The sequence below is a fragment of the Maylandia zebra genome, linkage group LG9, assembly GCF_041146795.1.
Source record: "Maylandia zebra isolate NMK-2024a linkage group LG9, Mzebra_GT3a, whole genome shotgun sequence".
Classification (NCBI taxonomy): Eukaryota; Metazoa; Chordata; class Actinopteri; order Cichliformes; family Cichlidae; genus Maylandia; species Maylandia zebra.
Window position 1 is genome coordinate 34,221,804 of NC_135175.1, and position 23,765 is coordinate 34,245,568.

Below are 23,765 nucleotides of genomic sequence, written 5' to 3' on the forward strand. Positions count from 1 at the left end.
GTATTCTGTTACTCCCCAACACTGTCAATATAGCTACACCTCCTTGAGCTATACTGTAAAAGGTGTGAGGGAACTTTGGTAAGGTGGATGTGTGTGCAGATGATTTGGACATATGAGCTTCCTGTAGAAAGACAATGTCATTTAATCAATAAGTCTTTTAATGAAACCAACTCCATGTATTCCATGTAACAAACCTCAGGGTAATGAAAATAGACACGTCATTGTTTCCAGGGCCTTTTATGCCTTCTTTGGGATGCCTGGAAACACTACTCCATGAACTCACTAAGAACTTTAAAGTCTTTGTGTAGAATTTGTGCAGAACCTCTGTACAGAAGTCTCGACTGGCTCTCTGCTTAAAGGATCTGAGTCTTTGATCTATGGGGTTTTACCACAACTGATTAACAGAAACTGATGGTAGCTCCCCCCCTAATGATCTATGGCACTTGGAAATGTTTTGAAGGATTAATTTTTTTGGCCTGGGAAATAAGTCCCAGGGACCTGAATTTTTAGAAGCTATAATAACCTATTAGAACCTCAATAAGGTGGTTGCAAATAGTCATACCAAAAACAGGAAATGTCCACAAAATAAACTTTTAATTGTGACTTTAATTAATTGAAGATAGGACACTTTATTAAGTAAATTTTAAATAATTAAATCTAAACTGTTGCTAAATACCTACAGATGGTTTCTATTAGGTTTTAGTGAGACAGAGAGAGAACCACAGTGGGTTGGAAAAACAAGACCAAATCCACTGTTTCTTGCTGCAAAAATGCACTGTGTGAACCAGTCCTTGACTCGTCTGCGATGACCCAATGAAACTAATTTTTATCTGCAGAGGGTCTCTGTTCATCCTCTGACACAACCAACATCCAGCGTTACCAGTATCCAATCATGTATTGTGACATCATCTGATTTGAGCTTATCTTACTGTTCCCTCCCCCCCCTCCTCCCTTCATCGCTGTAGCAAAAGGTTTTTTTTATTATTACAATAGTCACATTTATACAACATAATTCACTTCACTTTTCATAATTTCAACTTTGACTTCTTCTTATCACGTTGAACAGAATTACACTCTTTTCCCCTGTTACAAACAAGTAAATACTTCCATTGTCACAGAGTGCTTGCTCATAGGGCGTCATGTAACTGGGGTTTTCTCCCCACAATATCACAGATGTTGTCATCTCAAGGCTGTGTTAATTTTTTTTCAGTCTTGTTGCTGCACTGCTAAGAAAGTATTTGCAGACTTTGACACACCTCCAGCATTTGCATAACTGGTTCATATAAAACAAACAGAGTGTCACAGCCTGCAGACATCCACACAGCCTCTGCCTGCAGCATGTCTCATAGTAAGTTTACTGTCACTGTTTCTGTAATGTTATATTTTTAAAAAGCATAATCCAAGTCAAAGCAACACTTTTATATCTACTAAATATTTATTGAAATCACATGTTTAAATTTTATATATAGTGTTGTTACTATCAAAAAATAAAACTGTGATTCACTATTTTTACAGACAAGATTTCAGTTGTTGTCTTTGGAAAAACAGAGTCTTTGAAGAAAGCCCTAATAACCAACATCCTGGGGAAAGATTTGTCTGTGCTACCCACGAGAAAGATTCTCAAAAACATCGAGATATATGAGAATTATACATATGAGATCACATGTACACCTGACTTGTACTTATTCTGTGATGACATACAGGAACTATTTTCTGAGAATTCCCACAGTGACATGTGCTTGTTGGTGGTAGAGGATGGGTTTTCACCAGAAGATGTGGGGAAGCAAATAGAAGATTTGAGTAAGAAAACTGGAAAACCAAGAGAAGAGTTCACAGTCGTGCTGCCACTGACATGTGAACCCTCAGGTTACTGTTTCACATCCTGCACCATCCAGCAGCTTTTCAGTGAACTGGACAAACTGGCTAAACACAGACTACTGGTGCCAGGCTCTAAGAGGCAAAGGTGAAATTTGAGACTTGTTGAACTGTGACTGTTAACTTCATGCAAACACAATTTGAAGTATTTTCTTTATTTTAGCTCTGTACACAGATACTATAAAATGTTTGTATTTTATAGAGAAGGTTTGCATTTTTATTATTGTTATAAAAATAATTAAGTTTTTATAAAACAGTAAACAGCTGCCTGCTGAGTTTATAATTGCTCTGTAACAAAATTACAGGTTTGACTATGAATCACAAACAATGTCCAGATCACACAGTGACATAACAAAGCCAGGTAAACTCACATCTCTCTCAGGAGCGTCTTACCAACAAATACAAAAAGTTGTGCTGTTCCGTGAATGAGAATATTTCACATGATCCCAGATGTGTCATTAAAAACTGACAAAATTCTTTTATGCCCTTTTAATTCAGTTGGCAGTTTAAGCAAAGAATTATTTACACACACCAAGAAGAGTTTAAAAAGTAAGATGCATGTTTTTACAACGTAGCTGAATTTAAAGAAACCATACATGTTTATTTTGTCATTTATTCATTCTTAAGGTAGGATACCAACTGATTTCTTTCCATTATTATTTGTACATATCAATACAGGAAAGCGTGCTATCACCACAGTGAACCTTGTTCTACTGGGAATGGCTGGAACTGGAAAGAGTGCAAGTGGAAACACCATCCTCGGAAAGAAGAGCTTCATGTCTAAACCCAGTTCAAAGCCGGTCACCACAGAATTCCAGGTGGCAGAAACTGAGATGAAGGACTTACGTGTACGTGTGATTGATAGCCCAGATATCTTTGATGATGACATTGAAGCATCAGTTTGGGACAAACATGTAAAACAGTGTAAACAGCTCTGTGGGTCAGAACCCTGTGTGTATGTACTCGTGATGCATGTGAGCAGATTTACAGATGGTGAGAGAGACATCATGGAAAAGTTAGAAAAAGATTTTGGGAGTAAAGTTAAAGAAAAAACAATCATCCTGTTCACACGAGGAGGCGACCTGCAGCAGGCAGAAATCACCTTGAAGGATTTCCTTCACTCCTGCCAACCCGGTCTGAAAGAAATAGTTGAAAAGTGTGGAAACAGGTGTGTTCTCTTTGAGAACAGCAGGTCAAGTTCACAGGAAGTGGAAAAGCTGATTGACACGGTGATCGGGCTGTTAGAATAACAGGCAATATAGATAAAATCATGTGCTTAGACATTTGGCCTTTTTTCTGTAAAGCTATGAATAATTTAGAGGGTGAAAGTTTATTCTGCAAATTGAAGTGACAGATTATAACAAAACAGTTGCCTTCTATATTTTATTTACTACAGTAGCATTTAAACAAGAAGAGTTTCCTTTTTAAAATATGGTTACTTTAAAGAGTTTTTCAATTTTTTGTTAAACAAACTACTGACTTCCTCACATAGTTCTGCTCATTAGAGTGTAATAGAATCAAATAAATGCTGAATTTATTAAACTCAAGTTATTTCATGCACCTAGTGTTTCTTTGTTTTCCGATATTTTTACCAGGCAGATCTATCACACACTAAGATATTGAAATATTACACAAAACTCAGTGCTTTGACACACAATAGGTATTCATGTAAAGAGAGGTAACCAAATATTAAGGAAAAATGTTGTCCTTACAGTTAATACTTAATACTTGAAATAGTTTTCCCAGGATGTTTACCATGGCCGCCCAGGACAGAGAGATTATATATTTTGAAAGCTCAGTTCCTGGTTAAATTTAAATAAATAAATCATTTAATTGATAATAATAATAATAATCACAAATAATTTGTTGTATGTAAAGTTAGTACCATAAATCTTTCACCTATTTATCGAAACATTTTCCAATTATAGTTATATAATGGACATGGACTAAGTGTGTCCATGTCAGCTTTCATTTGAGGGTATCCACATTCAAACTGTGTTTAGGATTTTCAGCTAATTAACATGTGTCACCCACTTTTTAAAGGGACAAAAGTAATTGGACAATTGACAAAGGCTATTTCATGGGCAGGTGTTTGAAATTCCTTCATTATTAATTGAGCAGACAAAAGGTCGGGAGTAGATCTGAGGTGTAGTGCTTCCATTTGGATGATTTTGCTGTGAACAGACAACATACAGTCAAGAAGCTCTCCATGCAGGTGAAACAAGCCATCCTGAAGCAGAAAAAAACATCAGCGAAATTGCTACAATATTAGGAGAGGCAAAATCTACAGTGTGGAACATCCTGAGAAAGACACACGGCACTGGTAAACTCAGACCTGCACGTCCACGGAAGACAACAGTGGTGGATGATCCCAGACTCATTTCCATGATGAAAAGAAACCCCTTCATGACAGCCAAACAAGTGAACAACACTCTCCAAGAGGTAGGCGTATGGATATGAAAGTTTACCATGAAGACGACACTGCATGAAAGTAAATAAGACGGTTCACTGAAAGGTGAAAGCCACTCATAAAACTCAGGAATAGACAGGCTAGACTGGACTTTGCTAAAAACAAAAAAATCTAAAAAAGCCAGTACAGTTTGGGAAAAACATTCTCATGATAGATAAACGCAAGATCAACCTCTACCAGAAATGTGGCAAGATAAAAGTACTGAGAAAGTGTGAAACAGCTCATGATCCAAAGCATACCAAATCAACTGTAAAACACAGCACAGGCAGTGTGATGGCTTGGGCGCGCATGGCTGCCAGTTGCACTGGGACGCTAAAGTTTATTCATGATGTGACACATGACAGAAGCAACACAATGAACTCCTGAGGTGTTCAGAGACATACTGTCTGCTCAAATCCAGCTAAATGCAATCAAATTGATTGGCTGGTATTTAATAAAGCAGATGGAAAACGACCCAAAACATATGGCCAAAGCAACACAGGAGTTTATTAAAGTAAAGAATGACCAAATCAGTCACCTGATCTTAACCCAGCTGAACATTTCACTTGTCGGAGACTAAACTTCAGACATGCACACAGACAAGAAAGCTCCTTACCATGCATGGAGGGTTTCACCCCAAGTTCAGCACCCTGAGGCTGTATGCTAAGCGGAAGGAAGGAGGCCGGGGACTAGTGAGTGTCAGCACCACAGTCCAGGATGAGACAACGAACATCCAAGAATACATCACGAAGATGGCCCCAAATGACCGAGTGCTCAGTGAATACCTCAGGCAGCAGAAACCCAAGAAAGAGGAGGGAGACGAGGAACCATCATGGAAGGACAGGCCCCTGCACGGTATGTACCACCGGCAGATAGAGGAGGTGGCTGATATCCAGAAATCCTACCAGTGGCTGGACAAAGCTGGACTGAAAGACAGCACAGAGGCACTAATCATGGCAGCACAGGAACAAGCTCTGAGTACAAGATCCATAGAGGCTGGGGTCTATCACACCAGGCAAGACCCCAGGCTGTGTAAAGATGCCCCAGAGACAATCCAGCACATAACAGCAGGGTGCAAGATGCTAGCAGGCAAGGCATACATGGAACGCCATAACCAGGTGGCCGGCTTAGTGTACAGGAACATCTGTGCCGAGTACAACCTGGAAGTCCCGAGGTCAAAATGGGAGACGCCCCCAAGGGTGGTGGAGAATGACCGAGCTAAGATCCTGTGGGACTTCCAGATACAGACGGACAAAATGGTGGTGGCTAACACACCGGACATAGTGGTGGTAGACAAACAGAAGAAGACGGCCGTAGTGATCGATGTAGTGATACTGAATGACAGCAACATCAGCAAGAAGGAACACGAGAAGCTGGAAAAGTACCAAGGGCTCAGAGAAGAGCTGGAGAAGAATTGGAGGGTGACCCAGAGGTAATTGGAGCGCTCGATGCAGTGACCCCCAAGCTCGGCGAGTGGCTCCAGCAGATCCCGGGAACAACATCTGAGATCTCTGTCCAGAAGAGCGCAGTCCTGGGAACAGCTAAGATACTGTACAGGACCCTCGAGCTCCCAGGCCTCTGGTAGAGGACCCGAGGTTGAAGCTTGAAGGGATTTTGTTTTATACATTATACATTACATTTGAAAATGTTTTTTTTATCTTATCTATTTTAATTCTTTTAATTTGATCATACTATCCCTCTGTTCAGCACTGTGCTATATAAATAAAGTTGACTTGACTTGACACTCTCTTAACGCCATCATGACAGTCCAGAGCTTCCTCAAATGGAATAAGGCTGCTGCCATAAGGCTGGGACAAATGTGACAGAAAGTTGGATACTGATGTTGAAATACCTGTAACACTTGTAGGTGGAAACCCACTAGTGTCTTATGTATATGTTTTCAGTGACGCTTGTGTTGATGAGCACACAATGAATCACAAACATCCAGGAAGGTTCGATAGAAGGAAATACTCTGAAAGAAATGTCAGAAAAGCAGGAAGTTCCCTGTAAACGATTTAATCAATAAAACTGTCATTGCTTGGCTTCACTTGATATTTATCTTGTTCTTTGGTCCACACAGTTCAGTACTCCTGAGTCATTCTTTCCCTTCACTAATACTTTAAACTTTCCAACCTCATGTGGCTGCATTACAACTTTGTAATAAAAATAGAAATTGAGCTCCTACCTATGCCACATAAAAGGGTTATAATAAGAGTGTTTCCATTTTTTTAAAAGGTTTCTCATTTCATTTACAACAACATGGTCTACTGTAGTGGCTCATTTTCTTTTCAGAAATTATTGTTCTGAATCTTAGTCCTCTGCTTCTCATATTTTTTCTTCCATTGTTGGCATCAATCTTCAAGGCAGGCTTTAATAAAACTCCAGGTCCAGCTGGTTTTCCAACAGTTTTATAAAGAATTTTGGCCTACACTAGAAACCACTATTTTTCAGAATGGTAACTCTTATTCAGAATGTCTGTGAAGGTTCTCAGTCATCCAGGTCATCGTAGTCTAAGGAGATTGGAAAGAAAAGCGTCTGGACTTCTTTAGGTTTCTTGAAGATGCTTTGCGTCTCATCCGAGATGCTTCTTCCATTCTAACCGCAAATGGTGGAGAGTCCCAGATTTTAAACCCTATGGCAGTGTCCCCAAGAGGGTCATGAACCCCCTAATGATCCTCTATCGAATCAAACGAGTCAAGGTGTAAAAATGGGTGTGGGTCACAAAGAGCAAAGGTTTCCAGTCAATTCATTGTGAAACCTAGCCCCACCATATCGTCATTTACTGAGGTCAAAGGGCCAAGGTTTTAGTGGGCGTTAAGGCGTCTGGAAAGGGATCTCAAAACTGGATTATAAGATTGCAGACAGTTGATGTTGCAGCCCACCGCCTCTGTTCAAAGATGGTCATTCACAGTGGACATATATGGCTTCTTGCACTCCTCTTTCAAACCATCTGTCTTCTCGGTCCAAAATGTAAACATCCTCGAAACATTGACCTTTGTCCTTTAGACACAGATGAACCACTAAGTCTTGTCCCGTCGAGGTGGCTCTTCTATGTTGTGCATATCTTATATTATACATGTAGTAGTGTGCAATACTCTAATAAAACTATTATTCAAAGTGTAAATGCTTAAATATTAGTCACTACTTTATCACTTTTCTTAATCGATGGCACATCACTTGTGATTTTTTGGAGATACTTCAACACTTTAAGATTTCAAGAACTATCTTCACAAAAGTGGGAAAAAAAATATTTAAATTAGATTTTAAATAATCTATAAATAATACTGAAGTGAAACTGTACTCAGAAGTACTGAACTGTCTATGGTGAAAAACAAAGTCAACATGAATTGAAAACAAGCAATGGCACCTTTGTTGATTAAAATCTTTGCAGAGAAGTGCCTGCTTCTGGCTGCCAACATTTCTTAAAAAGAAAAAAAAAGAAAGACAGAAAGACAGAAAGAAAGAAAGAAAGACAGAAAGACAGAAAGAAAGAAAGAAAGAATTTCTGCCTAACAAAGCTTCCTGAATGTTTGTGTTTCATTATGATCATATCAACACAAGTGTCACTAAAAAATATTTGGGGTGAAATCCCCTAGGTGTTACAGGTTTTTCCACATCACTATTCAACTTTCTGTCATATTTGCTAAAGTCCCAGAGCAACATCCTTGTTCCTTTCTAAGATGCTGTGGATTCTTTGTATTTTACTACTTGGAGATAGGATTAAGTACTGATTGGGGCAAATTTTAGATGATCACAGTAGGTTTTACTCAGGGAAGTTGGTTGTTTTTGGTTAACCCCCCGCCCCCAAAAACCAACAACAACAACAACAACAACAACAACAAAAAAACATCCAGAGTATCCAAGGTACGTTCTTCTCTTTATGACAAGTGTGACAGCTGAGCCTCCCAATTTACTTCCTGCATAGTGATTTAACAGCGTTTTTTCTAGTTTCAAAACAAACAACTTTCATTTTCTGAATCCAACATTGAGTAAATTACAGTATGGCACAATAATTACCATGAGATACATAATACATATAGAAACACTACATATTAACATCACTTTGGAAATAGAAAGAAGACTGAAGAGAGGGAACGTTTCTGTTTTTACAACAAAAATTTGTGGGTTTTTTAGAGTTGTAAGACACCCCTGTGGAATTGGACAAGCTAGAGTTGGATGTCATGAACACATCGTTTCCAGTTTTTTAATGTACTGTGTAATTAACTCTCAATATCGTTATTATTTTGACTGTTTTTAAACTGGTATAATATTAGTAAAATAGTGACAATACCAAGTCATGTGATGAACGTGAACATGTCCCTGAAACACAATTCCAAAATTTGGTTGAATATTTCTCAAATGTCATATGAATGAAAATAAAGACAATGTGACTTTTCATATAATATCAGAAACAGAGAAGCTTAAAGATAATGTATACCTGATGTAGATGATGTCATACTTTGTTTTCACTGTTCTAACTACACAGGTGAGAGAGATGAATGTTAGAGCCTCTTTTCAAAACGTTCTTTATGAGCGGTTTTACAATAGGCACACCTTCAGTATTTGAATAACAGGTTCATATAACAGAGACACAGAGCAGCAGAGCTTGGAGACACCGCACAGGTCTTCCGTCTCTGGATTGAGGAACCATGTCTCAGAGTGAGTTGTAATAAAAAGTTTGTATTCACATTAACATCACAATCTTTGCTTTGTATTAATACGTATGTGAATAGCGGGAAAATATTTTTAAATGTAAAGGTTTATAATTGAATTTCAGATTTTAAAAAAGTAATGTTGAGTTTTAACCTTTGCTCGACTCATGGGTCAAGAATTTCCTGTAAAAAGAAAAAGAAAACCTTTTTCTTAAGGACATGAAAACATCTGCTTACATCCACAGCAGATTTTAAAACACAATGTGATGAGTTTTATCTAAGAATCACACCATAACATGTCTTTAATGATCATAGAGGACGAGTCTTCACCTGAACCTGTGCAGCCACAGAAAGAAGATCTGAGTGAGAACACAGAGAAAGCTTCAGCAGACATGACAGACCACCCTGATCAAGAAGAAAATCAGATCCAGTCCAACAACACTGATCACAAGACTGACACACCAGAAAACATGGATGAAACTAAAGGAGCAGGACAAAGGAACAACAGGTAAATGTGAACATGGAGACTTCTAGATTCTGGATTTGACAAAACTTTATGTGAAGTTCACACTGAACAGAAATATTCTTTAATGATGTTCACTGATTTAAAAAGATGATCAGCTGATGATATAAACACAGTTTCTAATCACTTCATGAGGTTCAACACTTCTGTTACAGTTCTGATAAAAATCCTGAGTTACAAGATCAACCTGAGACTAAAGGTGAGACACAAACTTATACAGCAGTTTGTCTTCATACTTCAGGTGTGTGTGTGTGTGTGTGTGTGTGTGAGACAGAGTTCAGTGAGACCATGGAGGAGAAGAGGGGAGAGGGGGCAGAATCGGGAGGGAGTTAAGCTTCCTGACAGCCTGATGGATGAAGCTGTCCTTCAGTCTGCTGGTCCTGGCCTGGAGACTCCGCAGTCTCCTCCCTGACGGCAGCAGCTTGAAGAAGCTTTGCATTGGGTGCGTGGGATCAGCCGCTATGCAAAGGGCTTTTTTAGTGAGACGGGTGCTGTAAATGTCCTGGAGGGAGGGGAGAGAGACACCAATGATCCTCTCTGCAGCTCTCACTATGCGTTGGAGGGTTCTATGACAGGACGCATTGCAGGCTCCAAACCACACAGTGATGCAGCTCGACAGGATGCTCTCGATGGTGCCTCTGTAGAAAGTGTACATGATATCCTATTAGATCGATTAGAACATGCTGTAGGTATTACAGGTACTGCACTGCAGTGGTTTGTATCATATCTATCTAATAGACTCCAGTTTGTGCATGTAAATGGAGAGTCCTCTTCACACACTGAGGTTAATTATGGAGTTCCACAGGGTTCAGTGCTAGGACCAATTCTGTTTACATTATACATGCTTCCCTTAGGCAGCATCATTAGAAGACATAGCATACATTTACACTGCTATGCTGATGACACCCGGCTCTATCTGTCCATGAAGCCAGATAACACACACCAATTAGTTAAACTGCAGGAATGTCTTAAAGACATAAAGACCTGGATGGCCGCTAACTTTCTGCTTCTTAATTCAGATCAAACTGAGGTTATTGTACTCGGCCCTGAAAATCTTAGAAATATGGTATCTAACCAGATTCTTACTCTGGATGGCATTACCTTGGCCTCCAGTAACACTGTGAGGAACCTTGGAGTCATTTTTGACCCGGATATGTCCTTTAGTGCACATTTTAAACAAATATTTAGGACTGCTGTCTTCCATTTGTGCAAAATCTCTCAAATTTGAAAGGTCTTTTTTTAGAATGATGCTGAAAAATGTGTTTTCAGCATCATTCAAATTAACAAATACATTGTTAAAGAAAGTACATTTGTGGGTTGAACAGTTTAATTATGTGGGTTATGCCTAAGACAAACTTGTCCAATCGTCTGTGCCAATGTGAACAGCTTATTCTGCTACTGAATCTTGTTACGTGTCATTTATCGGATTGGATGATTGAAGTCTGTATTGGCAGTTTAACAATTTATTCATTTAACAAACAGAAAACTTTGTAGAATTTTGACTAATCATCACCGCAACAGCCTGGCACCTCCTCCTCCTCACAAGAGGATGAGGATAAATGTCTATGTATTTAGTGCTAAGTTGATGTATTGTGGAGTGGTGTTCCCTGGAGGAGAGGGAGAAGGAAGGTGACACAGCAAATGAAAGAGTGTGGCCTGGTACCTAAGTAATCCGGAGACAGAGGAGTGCATGAGCGCATGAGTACTTAAGTATGCTGCCTTACAGGAAAGGTGAGCCTAACATTCACACACACACAAACGCAATTGTAAGAGACAAAGAGAAAGATAAAGGATAGCAAACCACAATGGAGATCAGGATATACCAAGGAACATAACATTCAACCTCAAACAAATAAAAAGAAGAATATTCTAGTATATACTAAAATATCTGGGATAGAATTTTCACACAGGGAATGTGATGGAATGAAGACAGCAAAGCAAACTGAGTCTTTTCATAATCGTACTAGTGCATTTCATAACAGTACAATATCATGAAAAGGTTCTTTGTTCTAATAATTTCATGAACTTTCCTATATTCTTATTCACTTCAGTCTTTTACATTTTAAGTTTTATTCCCAAATTCTCTGCAGGGTGTGGATTCAGCTAGCATAAATAATCAGCAGGACATGAGACTTCAGCACATCACACAATTTATTTTTGCTCGTGACCTCTTCAGTTTGTCTGGTTTGGGTGTTAGTGGATGAAAATCAAATTTTTCTGACGAATTCTCCACCACAAAGATGACACAACTGAATGTTAAAAACGTTATATATAGCTTCACACATGACACACCTCCAGCATTTGCATAACAGGTTATTAAAACAGACAAAGATCGGCACTGCTTGCAGACGCCACACAGCTCGTCTTCTTCACTTTGCTAAACTGGACTGAAGGACTGAAGGACTATGTCTTCTAGTGGGTGAAAATATTCTGTTAATAGTATTTTTAGTTGTTTTGCTGAAATTAAAAGAACTGCATAGCAAATGGGAAAACTAACCATGTGACTTATTGTTTTCACAGAAAGGAAGATTGTAGTTGTTATCCTGGGAAGAGATGAAGTCTTGAAGAAAGCTCTAATAACCAACATCCTGGGAAAAGATTTATCCAAACTAGATAAAAGACAAGCTTTGAAAAAGATTGAGATCTATGTAAATGATATATATGAAGTCATGTTTACGCCAGACTTGTATGCAGAATTTAAGGACATACAAGACTTGTTGTGTATTAATCGATATCCTGACATGTGTCTGCTGGTGGTAGAACATGGCTTTTCACCAGATGATGTTCGGAAGCAGATAGAACATCTGAGCAATAAGACTGAAAAACCTGCAGAAGAGTTTATGGTTTTGCTTCCACTGAGTTATAAACCCACAGATTACTCGTTCATATCCTGCACCATGGAACAGGTTTTCAGTGAGCTCGACAGACTGGCTGAAGGCAGAAATCTGATGCTAACTAAAACAAAGTAAGGATGAAAAATAACATAATGCTTTATGGTATTTTTCATGTATTTGTGGGGGAAGGTTGCTATGCTACTAAAACACAGGTATTAAGGCTTAATTTGAACATTAGGTCCACAGGTAATCCTGTTGTGGCGAAGGCGTGTTCCCTGGCTCAGCTGCAGGGGAGGGTGGTGCAGTGCACTCAAGGGACAGTGTGGGTTGGAGGATCAGGTGGACATGATTGAACTAATGAGGTTTCACCCTTTTTATAGTGAGATCAGAGATCAGAGACGGGAGAGTGCGCAGACAGCTGGAAAGCCAGCGGATGTGTGTGCCGAACCAGGAAAACAGCCTATAAGTGAAAAATCAATCAAAACCATTAAACAACCACAGGAACAGAGTGTCGGGTCACGGCCCTTTGTACCTCTTCCACGTTTGTCAGCACCACGCACTGTGATGGCAATGCCAGGTAAACCACAATCTATACAGTGTCTTTCAGACTTGTTCAGACTGATATCAGTTGGAAGTTCATTATTCCAAACTATGTCGATGTTTCTGAAATTCATTACAGGAATCAAAACAACACAACACTTCCATACAGGAAAGCGTACCAGCAACAAAGTGAACCTTGTTCTCCTGGGAATGTCTGGGACTGGAAAGAGTGCGAGTGGAAACACCATCCTTGGAAAGCCAGTCTTCTTCTCTAGACCCAGTTCACAGCCAGTCACCAAAGATTGTGAGATAGCAGAAACAGAGATAAATGGCAAACATGTGCGTGTGATAGATACTCCAGACATGTTTGATGATGACATTGAAGAACCAGTTAAGAACAAATATCTAAAACAGTGCAAAGAGCTCTGTGAGTCACACCCTCGTGTGTATGTACTTGTGATGCATATAAGCAGATTTACAGATGGTGAGAGAAACATACTTAAAAAACTGGAAAAAGCTTTTGGGAGGAATGTTAAAGAACAAACTATCATCCTGTTCACTAAATCAGATGATTTGCATCGTTCTGGAAAAATGCTGACTGATTTTCTGCATAGTTGCCAACCTGATCTGAAGGAAATGATTCAACAGTTGGGCAACAGGTGTGTTCTCTTTGAGAATAACAGATCAGGTTCTGCTCAGGTGGAAAAGCTGCTGGACACAGTGATCATGGTGTTAGAAAAACAGCAGAAATTATAATGTCATGTGTCAGATCATGTACGGTGTAAAGATATAAAAAATTATAAAAACTGGGTTTTCCTCTATATTTCCTCTATATGTATTATTCAAGGGTCTACCTGAAACTATAAAGTGCCTTGAGGCACCTGATGCTGTGATTTGGAGCTGTATATATAAAACTGAGTTGAACTAAATTAAATTGAAAAAGGTTTGAGCATGACATTATTTGATGTATTAAACCAGTAGATCTTATAAATCTCATAAATCTTATAATTTTCATTTTTAGGCTTTATTTCACTTTTTTCCTACAAATCAGCAAATGAAGGAGTGATGGATTTAAAAAATTATGTTGGGTTTTTTGTAATTGTTGTTTGTGAATCTTGGTCAGATTAATCAAGCTCATAAAGTGTAACAGCAACAAATTATCGCTGAATTCAATAAAAGTTATCAAGTGCATCTGGTGTCTCTTTGGATAAACAGATCATTGTTAGATCCTTAGTTGTTTTGTTTGGTCCACTGTAAAAACATCTCAGGTATTTATGTTATTATGTAGAAGTGATTGAGCTGCAGATTTTCCAAGAAACCAACTTCCGAAAAGACTCCTGTGATGTCCCATAAATACATAAATATCCATATGTTGGACTGTTAAAAGTTTAAATTTAAAGAATGTGTATAGAATGGGTACCTTATATTAGACAATGAAAATATAAAATTAACTTAATTTCCCAATGTAAGTACTGCATATTTCACAAACAAATAAGTAATTATTAATAACAATCTATTCCAGCGTGAGAAAATGCACCCAAACGCATTTTAAAATCATTCTAAATATGATTTATACTCCAACGGCCTTATTCAATGAATCCTTTGATGGCATGAACCCTCAGTTATATCTTTTAGTCGTTTTATTTCTCATCCATTTATTTATCTGTTAATTTATTTAATTGTTTTATTTTATTTCATTTTATTTCATTTATGTTGTTGTGTTATATTTTTCTGGAACCAAAACTGTATCCAGGTGCAGTTTCAACAAGCATCACTATTATTGTCGATGTGTCGCCATCTATTGGACATATCATGAATAAGCCAGGATAAAGAACTTTAGTTGTTGCAGCACTATTTTTTTTAAATTATCATTATTATTTTTTTGCCTGTCCTGTTTGGTTCCTTAGTCATCAGAATTGTTCTCTGATTGCCAATAAAGATATCCAACAGATTTACTTACCAAGTGGATCATCAAGTTGATCCATTTGATCAACGTTTATTTTATTTTATTTTATTTTCAGTTGTTACGAAACGCGAGGATGAAAGGCCCAAAAGCATAGCAACACCTGTATTTTCAAAAATACCCGTGTAGGTGCGGACGTAGCGTAAAAGAGTTAGTACTGCATTTTATTACTACCTGTAATTTATTGTAGATTACTTGTATTTGATTAATTGTTTACTAAATGTTTGAGGTGTGAAATAAACTGCAATGGATATTGCAAACAAAATATGGGTGTGAGTTCCCAAAAACTTTTGGGAACCACTGTGCTAGATGGTGTGGGGAGCCATAGCCCCGTCCCCCAGGGCATGAAGCAGGCATGGAGGAGGCTCCAGACATCCAGAGGCCCCAGAGTGTGAGAACCCAGGGAGGACCATCAGAGGGGCAGCCGTGCCACCCTCCTGGGAAGAGCTATGGAGAGCCCCAGATGAGGGGTCACTCAGCAGCCACGGAGCAGAGGCTAGAAGTGGCTGCAGTGACATGCCCGCAGGCTCTGCCGGCAGCCAGCTGCACGAGGCCTGAGGGCCCCCCGCACCCGAAGAGGCCCAACCAAGCCACGGGCGTCAGGCTCACCACCACAAGTGAACAGAAACAATCATCTGCTTATTTGCTTCAGGGCCAAACAGCTCTTTCATAGTTTTTGTCTTCTCTGGTGATTTGACCGACTTGGATGACAGACAGGAACACCTGAGGACCTGGACAGGAGACTTAAATGCATTTAACAATTTCTTTGTTGATTAATTACTGTGATTTTCCAGAATCCAGAATCCCTGGTGTCTTCCACACTTAGTAAACTGTGTCACAGTTTTGTTTTTGTTTTTACAATATCTCAGTCACTGATAATGAACAGGGACAAATCAGGCCCTGAAACACAATTCACAACTTCAGTGTAATCTGTGCATGTAAGCCTCAATGAATCTGAAAGTATTTCAACATTTTTCATACATAATCTGCTTGAACTGGATTGATAATCAGACATCATGCAGAAAGAGAAGATTGAAAATCGTTCTTGCCTCATTGAAATGTAGCATTTTTTTGTTTTTATCGTGACTGCTGTCACTGAACAGATGAGAGAGATAAATGTTAAAGCTTCTGTTAACTGCATTGGTTATTTATAGATACACCTCTGACATGCCTGCATTGGTTGGATAACGCCCCCACATAATAGAAACACAGTGCAGCTCAGCTTCAGACACCACACAGAGTTTTGCTGCTTGTCTAAGGGAATGTCTCACGGTAAGTTCACTTGTAGACTTTTCTTTTATTTGCATTAGTTAAAAAAACCATTGTTAATGAATAAAATTTAGATATAAGGAAAGATGTTTAATGATTACCTAAACATGAGATACAGTATTACAGACAAATGATTTAATGTTTGTCTAATGAGCTTGGAAAGACGTTTTTCTTTCCAGTCTCCTTAGACTTATAACCTTCTCAGACGAGTTCATGTTTGTTTTCACAGACAACATACATGATTTTTACTGCACAACACTGGGGGAATACTTATCATAGTAACTTTACAGTTTACACTGCTAAAGTGTTTGACAAAGCCTTGAAAACTGATATAGCATCTTGTGTAAACAGTTATCTGTTTTTTTTACCCAAAAGAAAACTTATGAAATATAAATAAATGAAGGTGAAGAGTTCAGAATTCTGCTGCCACTGACATATGAACCTACAGATTACTCCTCCTAATCCTGCACCATGAGCTGCCTGCCCTTCAAACTGAAAAGTGTTAAACAGACAAAATCCAGACCATCAGAGGCAACTAGCAAGAGGTAAAGGTGAAGGTGGAGAGTAGAGAGTGGCTGATTTGTAATTACAGTTAGCTTCATGTAAATCTGCTTTCAACAGAAGATGCTATTAAATAATTAATTGTTATGAAACAGCAAACAGTTTACTGCTAAGTTAATATGTTCACTGTTACAAAACTTCAGATTTGGCCATAAATCACAAACCACAGCTAGGCTACACACTCACACTGACACAGCAACGAGAGGTAAACCACAATCTCACTCAGCACTTTCCCTTAAAAATGATTTGTGTGGTGGCTTATTTGAACAAACCACTATGCTTTATAGAAACTGATACAAAAACTCTCATTTGTCTATTTTATTCAGGTGGCAAACATAAAGAAAAGCCCTACAGTGACCCTAAGAAGAGTTCAAAAAGTATGAACTGTGCTTATAATGTGCCTAAAATTAAAGAAAGTAAGTGTTTGTTTTAATGTAACTTTAATCTGTTTCTCTCAAATTATCATTATCGTAAATCAATTCAGGAAGACATGCTGGCACCACAGTGAACCTTGTTCTTCTGGGAATGTCTGGGACTGGAAAGAGTGCCAGTGGGAACACCATCCTTGGACAGAAACTCTTTGTTTCTAGACCCAGTTCAAAGCCGGTCACCAAAAAGTGCCAGATGGAAGAAACTGAGAAAGAAGGTGTACACTTATGTGTGATTGATACTCCTGACATCTTTGATGATGGCATGAAATCATCAGTTAGGGACAAACATGTAAAAAGGTGCAAACAGCTCTATGAGTCAGGACCCTTTGTGTTTGTACTTGTGATGCATGTGAGCAGATTTACAGATGGTGAGAGAGACATCATGGAAAAGTTAGAAAAAGCTTTTGGGAGGGAAGTTAGAGGACAAACAATTATCCTGTTCACCCGAGGAGACGACCTACAACAGGCAGGACTGGGGTTGGAGGATTTCTTACATTCTTGCCAACCTGATCTGAAGAAAATACTTGAAAAGTGTGGCAACAGGTGTGTTCTCTTTGAGAACCACAGATCAGATTCAGCTCAAGTGGAAAAGCTAATGGACAACGTGATCAGGGTGACAGAAGAAAAGCAAAAATGATGACTTCATTTATCAGATCAGAGCACTAAAATACGTGCCATTTCCTGTCTCAAGTAATAAATATGTTAGAGCATTAGTCTGTTTCTTAAAGTGCTGTATATTGGATTTATAAATAGCTTTATGTGTCTTATTTTACAATGTTCCAAAGTAGCCTACATCCAACCAAGATGTCACGTAGCCTGTTTCCTGCTTCATGTCTTCCTTATGTTTTCTAGTCTCATTGTTTTCACAGTGTTTCATTGTATTTTTATGGATTTTGGTTTTCCTTCAATAAAAGATCCCTGTCTGTCTGCATTAGGGTTCTGATTTCATAGTCTAACCTGACAAATGGGATTTTATTTATTTATAAAAGTCACACCAGTTTTAAGATGACACATCATAAACGCATGTTCGTCTTCCTTTGATGATTGTAGCGTATGTGTCTGTTCACCAACTCCTGTGAGATGCCTTGATCAGATACACTATGATACCAGAATTATCAACAAGCACCGAGAATCCAATCTGACAAATGAATATTTTAAGATTGTTAACAATATTCTGAATTTCAGTTTCAAGTTAGCTTGAAAATTCAAATTTTCAATGATATTTTATGCAGTTCTACCTCTGCTGCTGAGTGGAAATGCAGGTACTAGAACACAGGATACACACCAAGAATACTTCTTCAGACTAACAAATTAATAAAGTTTGATGTGCTTCAAAACTGGAGTTATTCTGTGCGTCGCCAGGTAATGGTAAATGGTAAGTGGCCTGTATTTGTATAGCGCTTTACTAGTCCCTAAGGACCCCAAAGCGCTTTACACAACCAGTCATCCACCCATTCACACACACATTCACACACTGGTGTGCCAGGTGTTTCATCAGATTCGAGGTGTTACCTCCTTTGACAGTATCACAGTATCAGCTTAAAGCACTTGTTGCTGCTGAGTTTGCATCTTTTGCTGTGAAGTACAGCCAGACTTTTGACCGCTTCGCCTTGGACATTTTTAATCTGTAGCTCTGCTCTAAAAGAACGTACGTACCTGGGCCCGCCTACTACACTTGCAAAGGTAAAATGATTGGCTAGAATCCAAAGTGTATGACATCTCAGGGAAAAAAAGCACCGAAATTGTTGTGGTCGTGGGTCGGTGACCCAATGTTTTTGGTTTTTGTACTTTCACTTTTGATTTCATAATGGTTTGTGACTGTTTGTGTTTTAGGTTTTCTGTCCTAGTGTTTGTAGCGCCCTAGTTTCGTGGTACTTCCTGAGTTCTGATTTTTAGGTTTTGTTATTTGACCTCCCAGTGTTTATTCTGTGCTCCCTCTGTTTTGTGTCACCCCTACCTGTGTATCCCTCTAGTGTAGCTGAGTCTCTGTGTAAAGTCCGCGTCTCTGTGTCTGTGTCTTCGCATGTGTTTTGAGTTTCCTCTTTTATTGTGAAAGTCTGTCTTATGCCAGTGTGTTCAGTTTGTGTTTCCCCTGTCTCGTCTTGTTGATCACAATCAGCTGTGCCTCCCTCCTGTGTGTAGTTGCCTCGTTCCCTTCTGTGTATTTATAGCCTGTGTTCACTCATGTTAGTGTTTCTCCTAGAGTCTTCCTTTCAGGTCCGTTTTGTTAGTTTCTTCCAGTCTAGGTCATCTTTGGGTTTTGTTTCTGTTTGCCGCATTTCAGTTTGTACCACCAGTGTGTTAATAAAAGCTCGCTCACATCCAAGCCAGTGCCTGCGTCTGGATTCTGTCTCACACTCACCACACGTCTGCCCCCGCAGCCGTGACAGAAATAAAGCACCGAAATGTGCGCTGCTTTTCGGTCTGGTTACTACCGTTGAAGTCAGAACTGGTGCCATCATGGCACCGGATACCCTTACCCATCCCTAACTGTAACCACTGTTGCTACCATGATGTTACTTGGATATTTACTGATTTTTACTTTTTAATTGAATATAACCTTTTCCTACTTTAGAAGGCCTCATGTAAACTCTGCACATATATTTTTGAATTCAGCTGAACAGACCTACAATGAGCAGTGAATATTGGAGAGGCACATGTCAGCTGCTCACAGCCTAATCCTTGGGCTGCCTTTTTTTCCTTTACAATCCAATGTCACGTCTCTCATACCTGACATTGTCATTTCAAATTTCAAAATGAAGATCTCTATGTCTATGTTATTATTATTTACTGATCAAACTGCACAGCTTCACATTTTTCTCATGTCACATCATTATGAAAAAATGTGAAAGATGATGCTTCATCATCTTCCTAAATAAATCATAACATGACACAGGATTTACCTTCTCTCTTTCTCCCATGCCTTTTCAAACTTTGTTTTTTTATCTACCAAAACGTGGTGTGTCATAGTTGATTAGGCTTGTTCTCTTTTGAATAGCCTTCGTCTTTTAACCTTTATTTCACTTTCTATTTCTCTATCAGTGCATCCAAACTGAAGGTAGCCATGTGACCGCAACTATGGACAACGTTAGAAACAGGAATATTTCAGGAATTCAATGGCCTGACGTCAGTAAAACATTTAGACAAGTTAGACTGGATGTTGGTTTTGTTTGTTATTATCATATTTGTTTTTCTTCTGAACACACATATCGATTTTTGTTGTGACTGAAAGGAATCCATTTCATCGGCATTATCTACATTTTCTGTCATGGAAGACAGAAGCCACTCAAATCTCTACTGAACATCACTGATTCAAATCGTGGAATTCTGTGTGTGTACTTACAAATGTTTGTCTCCTTGTGTTCTACAGTATACATAATAATTCATCTCATTTGATCATATACACATTATCTTATACACACACACATAAGTTAACGGATAAATGTGAGTAACTTGGAGGTTATACACAGATGGGACAACATGACCTGGGAAAAGTCAAAAAGTTGAGCTGGCAATAACATTCGAAGTATAAACACCATCATCATTACATACATTACTCTTTGATTGGCTTTATATGACTGTAGGATCTTTAGCTTTCAAAATAAAGCATCTTGAGGCAACTGCTGTTGTGATTTGGCACGGTATAAAGAAATAAAATAAATTCTGTTCATCTGTGTGTTTTCAGTGGCAGAAACGTTTCGTCACTCATCCAAGTGACTTCTGTTAGACTCCGAGTTACATTTGCAGGTGATTTACTGAAACATCAACGCACAGAAAAGATTCAACACACCATCTGCTAAGATGAAATTGTTTGACTTCTACGAGTCACATAAGATGAGGACATAGAAAAGCAAAGCTTCATGTTTAATATGTATACAAAGGATCATTAACTTATGAAAAAGTGTGAAAGATGACACTTCATGATGCTTGCTCTCTTTCAGATAGTCGTCTTCTTTTAATCTTTATTTCAGTTTCTACTTCTCTGTACATCCAAACTGAAGGTAGCCATGTGACAGTTACTATGGGCAACATGGGAAACAGGAATATTTCAGGAATTCAAAAGCGTGACTTCAGTAAAAACCTTTAGATAAGTTAGACTGCATTTTGGTTTCCATTTGTTATTATCAGATTGTTTTTTTCTTCTGAACGCACATATGGATTTTTGGTGACGGAAAGGAATCCATTTCATTGGCATTATCTTATCTTTTCTGTCAGTGGAAGACAATGCACATGGAAGCCAATGGCCTTGGAGTTACTCAAATCTTTACTGAACATCACTGTTTCAAATCTTGGAATTTTCTGTGCCCTTACAAATGTTTGTGTTCTTCTGTTCTATGGCATCCATAACATCCATCCTCTTCAGTGGCACCGGGGGCTGGAGCCTATCCCAGTTGTCTTAGAGTGAGAGGCAGGGTACACCTTGGACAGGTCGCTAGCCTACTAGCAGAGGCAGTATATTAAGAACAGGAAACAGATGCAGACAGAAAAAGCGGAACTAGGCAGAGGGTAGCACACGTAATCACTCCACCAGCAACACAAACATACACATATCAAGTAAGGGCAGAGTGTAGCGCAGAAGTTGTTTTGATCTAAACTGTGTATGACGTGAGTACCAAAATAACACGGGAGGGACCTGACTATCATATAGGTCATAGGCTTCTAGTGCTTCAGATCTGCAAGTGACTTAGCGCTGTGCACAACTCTCTTCCGGAAGATGATTGAATAAAATTATTATAAATGCATTGACCACTCTGACTCTGCGTCTTCTCTGTCTAATAAAAGAATAAAAAGAACTGGGTCCAATAACCCAAACTCTTTCATGGCTTGCATTTTCCGTTTCTCTTTGCTAATTCTCTTTTGCTGTTTGAACAGTATAATGTCCTCATAAGCTGATATCAGGCCCTTGTAGAGCAAATTTAGTAGTTTGGTCTAGACAACCCAAAACGTGATGTCCACATATGTGGACGCCAGCTTTCTTATGTTGGGCCGTCTTATTTTCCCTTAGACTGCATATAAGTCGTGTCAGGAGTTTCCTTCTCTCCTTCTTCCATGCCTTTTCATACTTTTTTATGTACCAAAATGTGGTGTGTCATAGTTGATTGGGCTTGCTCTCTTTCGAATAGTCTTCGTCTTTTAATCTTTATTTCACTTTTTACTTCTCTATCAAACTGAGCAAACTGAAGGTAGTCATGTGACAGTAACTATGGACAACATTAGAAACATGAATATTTCAGGAATTCAATAGTCTGAATTTAGTAAAACATTTGCACAAGTTAGACTGGATTTTGGTTTTGTTTGTTATTATCAGATGGTTTTTATGGGTTTTGTTTTGAACACGTATGTTGATTTTTGTTGCTGACTGAAAGGAATCCATTTCATCGCCATTATCTTATCTTTTCTGTCAGTGGAAGACAATGTGCATGAAAACAAAAGCCCTGCGAGTTATGTAACGGAGCGGAAAGGCTGATTTTGTTTCCACAGTGTCGTTTTTTAAAGGAAGGAAACCTTCCTCCAAACGGACAGAGCAGTGGAGCTGCCAAGGGAAAGCACACGATTAAAAAAACTGTATAATTAAAATATAATTTATTATATTTAAATAGTTAAAAATGTAAGATAAATTAAAACAACCTTGGCCAAGGGATAACACAATAAAAATCAATCAAACACAACATTAAAAGTCCAGTGGGATCCACCACAGCATAAAAGTCCCAGGGAGTTAAGAAATCCAGCGAAGTAAAAGGGAAACCCAGCGGAGTCCTCTCCTTCCCTTCCGCATTCGCGTCTTGATATGCTAGAGAAAGGGAGGAGCGGCAGTCACTATTCTTCCGGCAGTTTTTTCAATAAAAGGGGATAAGTCGAAGACTTACCCCGGGTGGGCAGAGCTCTCAACTCCGCCCGCCGCTTCTTTAAAACTGCAAAGCCACACAGCCGTCCCGTGCCTTCCGCTGGTGCTGTCTCCGCTCTCCCCGCTGGTACTGTCACTCTCTGCACTGGTGCCCTGTGCGCTGATCCTCTGCGCGCTGGTGTTCTGTGCTCCGGTGCTGTCCGTCCTCTTAACGCCCAGCTCCACCAGCCCCTTCGGCTTGCAGGCGCTGCCGCCTGGCACCACTTACTCCTGGCCGTCTCTCAAGCCTCTCGGTCGAACCCCTTCCTTTGGTCTGCCAGGCCCTCTTATTGGCCTCTCTGGGATCTCTCGCAGGTGTGATCAGTTTATTATCAGGTAGGGGCGGAGTCTTTCCAGGACAAGTCACCAAATAAATACAATTAAAACATGCAACAACATAACCACTGCACAAAACATGACCAATACATGCAATATAAAAACTAAGTAAATACACTTCATATTAAAATATTAAAAAGGTAAAACAACAAAACATGCAAAACTTAAATAACTTGTCCCTTTTCACCCCGTGACAGTTACTCGAATCTTTACTGAGCATCACTGATTCAACTTTTCTGTGCCCTTACAAATGTTTGTGTTCTTCTGTTCTATGGCATCCATAACATCCATCGTCTTTAGGGTGCCCGGGGCCAGACAACATTCAATACATCATCTGCTAAGGTTTAATTATTTGACTTTCTCCAGTCACATAAGGTGAGGAGATAAAAAGTTTTATATTTTATATGTTTGCTACATCCCCAAGGTGAAAGACTGGCAGTGGGTGTGA

General features: G+C 39.0%; 3 protein-coding genes across 3 annotated transcripts; all 3 read left to right on the forward strand.

The window, feature by feature from the left end:
* Positions 1–1,851: 1,851 nt before the first annotated feature.
* On the forward strand, positions 1,852–3,376 carry LOC101486687 (GTPase IMAP family member 7-like; the record flags this gene model as incomplete). Its single annotated transcript, XM_076888590.1, has 2 exons — positions 1,852–1,963; positions 2,554–3,376. Coding segments are annotated over 2 exons (684 nt in total), but the record flags the coding sequence as incomplete, so codon positions are not given.
* An 8,483-nt stretch (positions 3,377–11,859) lies between these two features.
* LOC112435355 (uncharacterized) lies at positions 11,860–14,000 on the forward strand. The gene is made up of 4 exons (XM_024803807.2): positions 11,860–11,914; positions 12,020–12,464; positions 12,714–12,910; positions 13,013–14,000. The coding sequence occupies exons 1-4, from the start codon at positions 11,905–11,907 to the stop codon at positions 13,627–13,629; spliced, it is 1,269 nt and encodes a 422-aa protein (XP_024659575.2). The 5' UTR covers positions 11,860–11,904; the 3' UTR covers positions 13,630–14,000.
* Positions 14,001–16,098: 2,098 nt separating this feature from the next.
* LOC101466525 (GTPase IMAP family member 7-like) lies at positions 16,099–17,758 on the forward strand. Its single transcript, XM_004572933.2, has 3 exons — positions 16,099–16,108; positions 16,954–17,043; positions 17,151–17,758. Exons 1-3 carry the CDS (start codon positions 16,099–16,101, stop codon positions 17,732–17,734), a joined length of 684 nt encoding a protein of 227 aa, XP_004572990.2. The 3' UTR covers positions 17,735–17,758.
* The last annotated feature ends 6,007 nt before the right edge of the window (positions 17,759–23,765 follow it).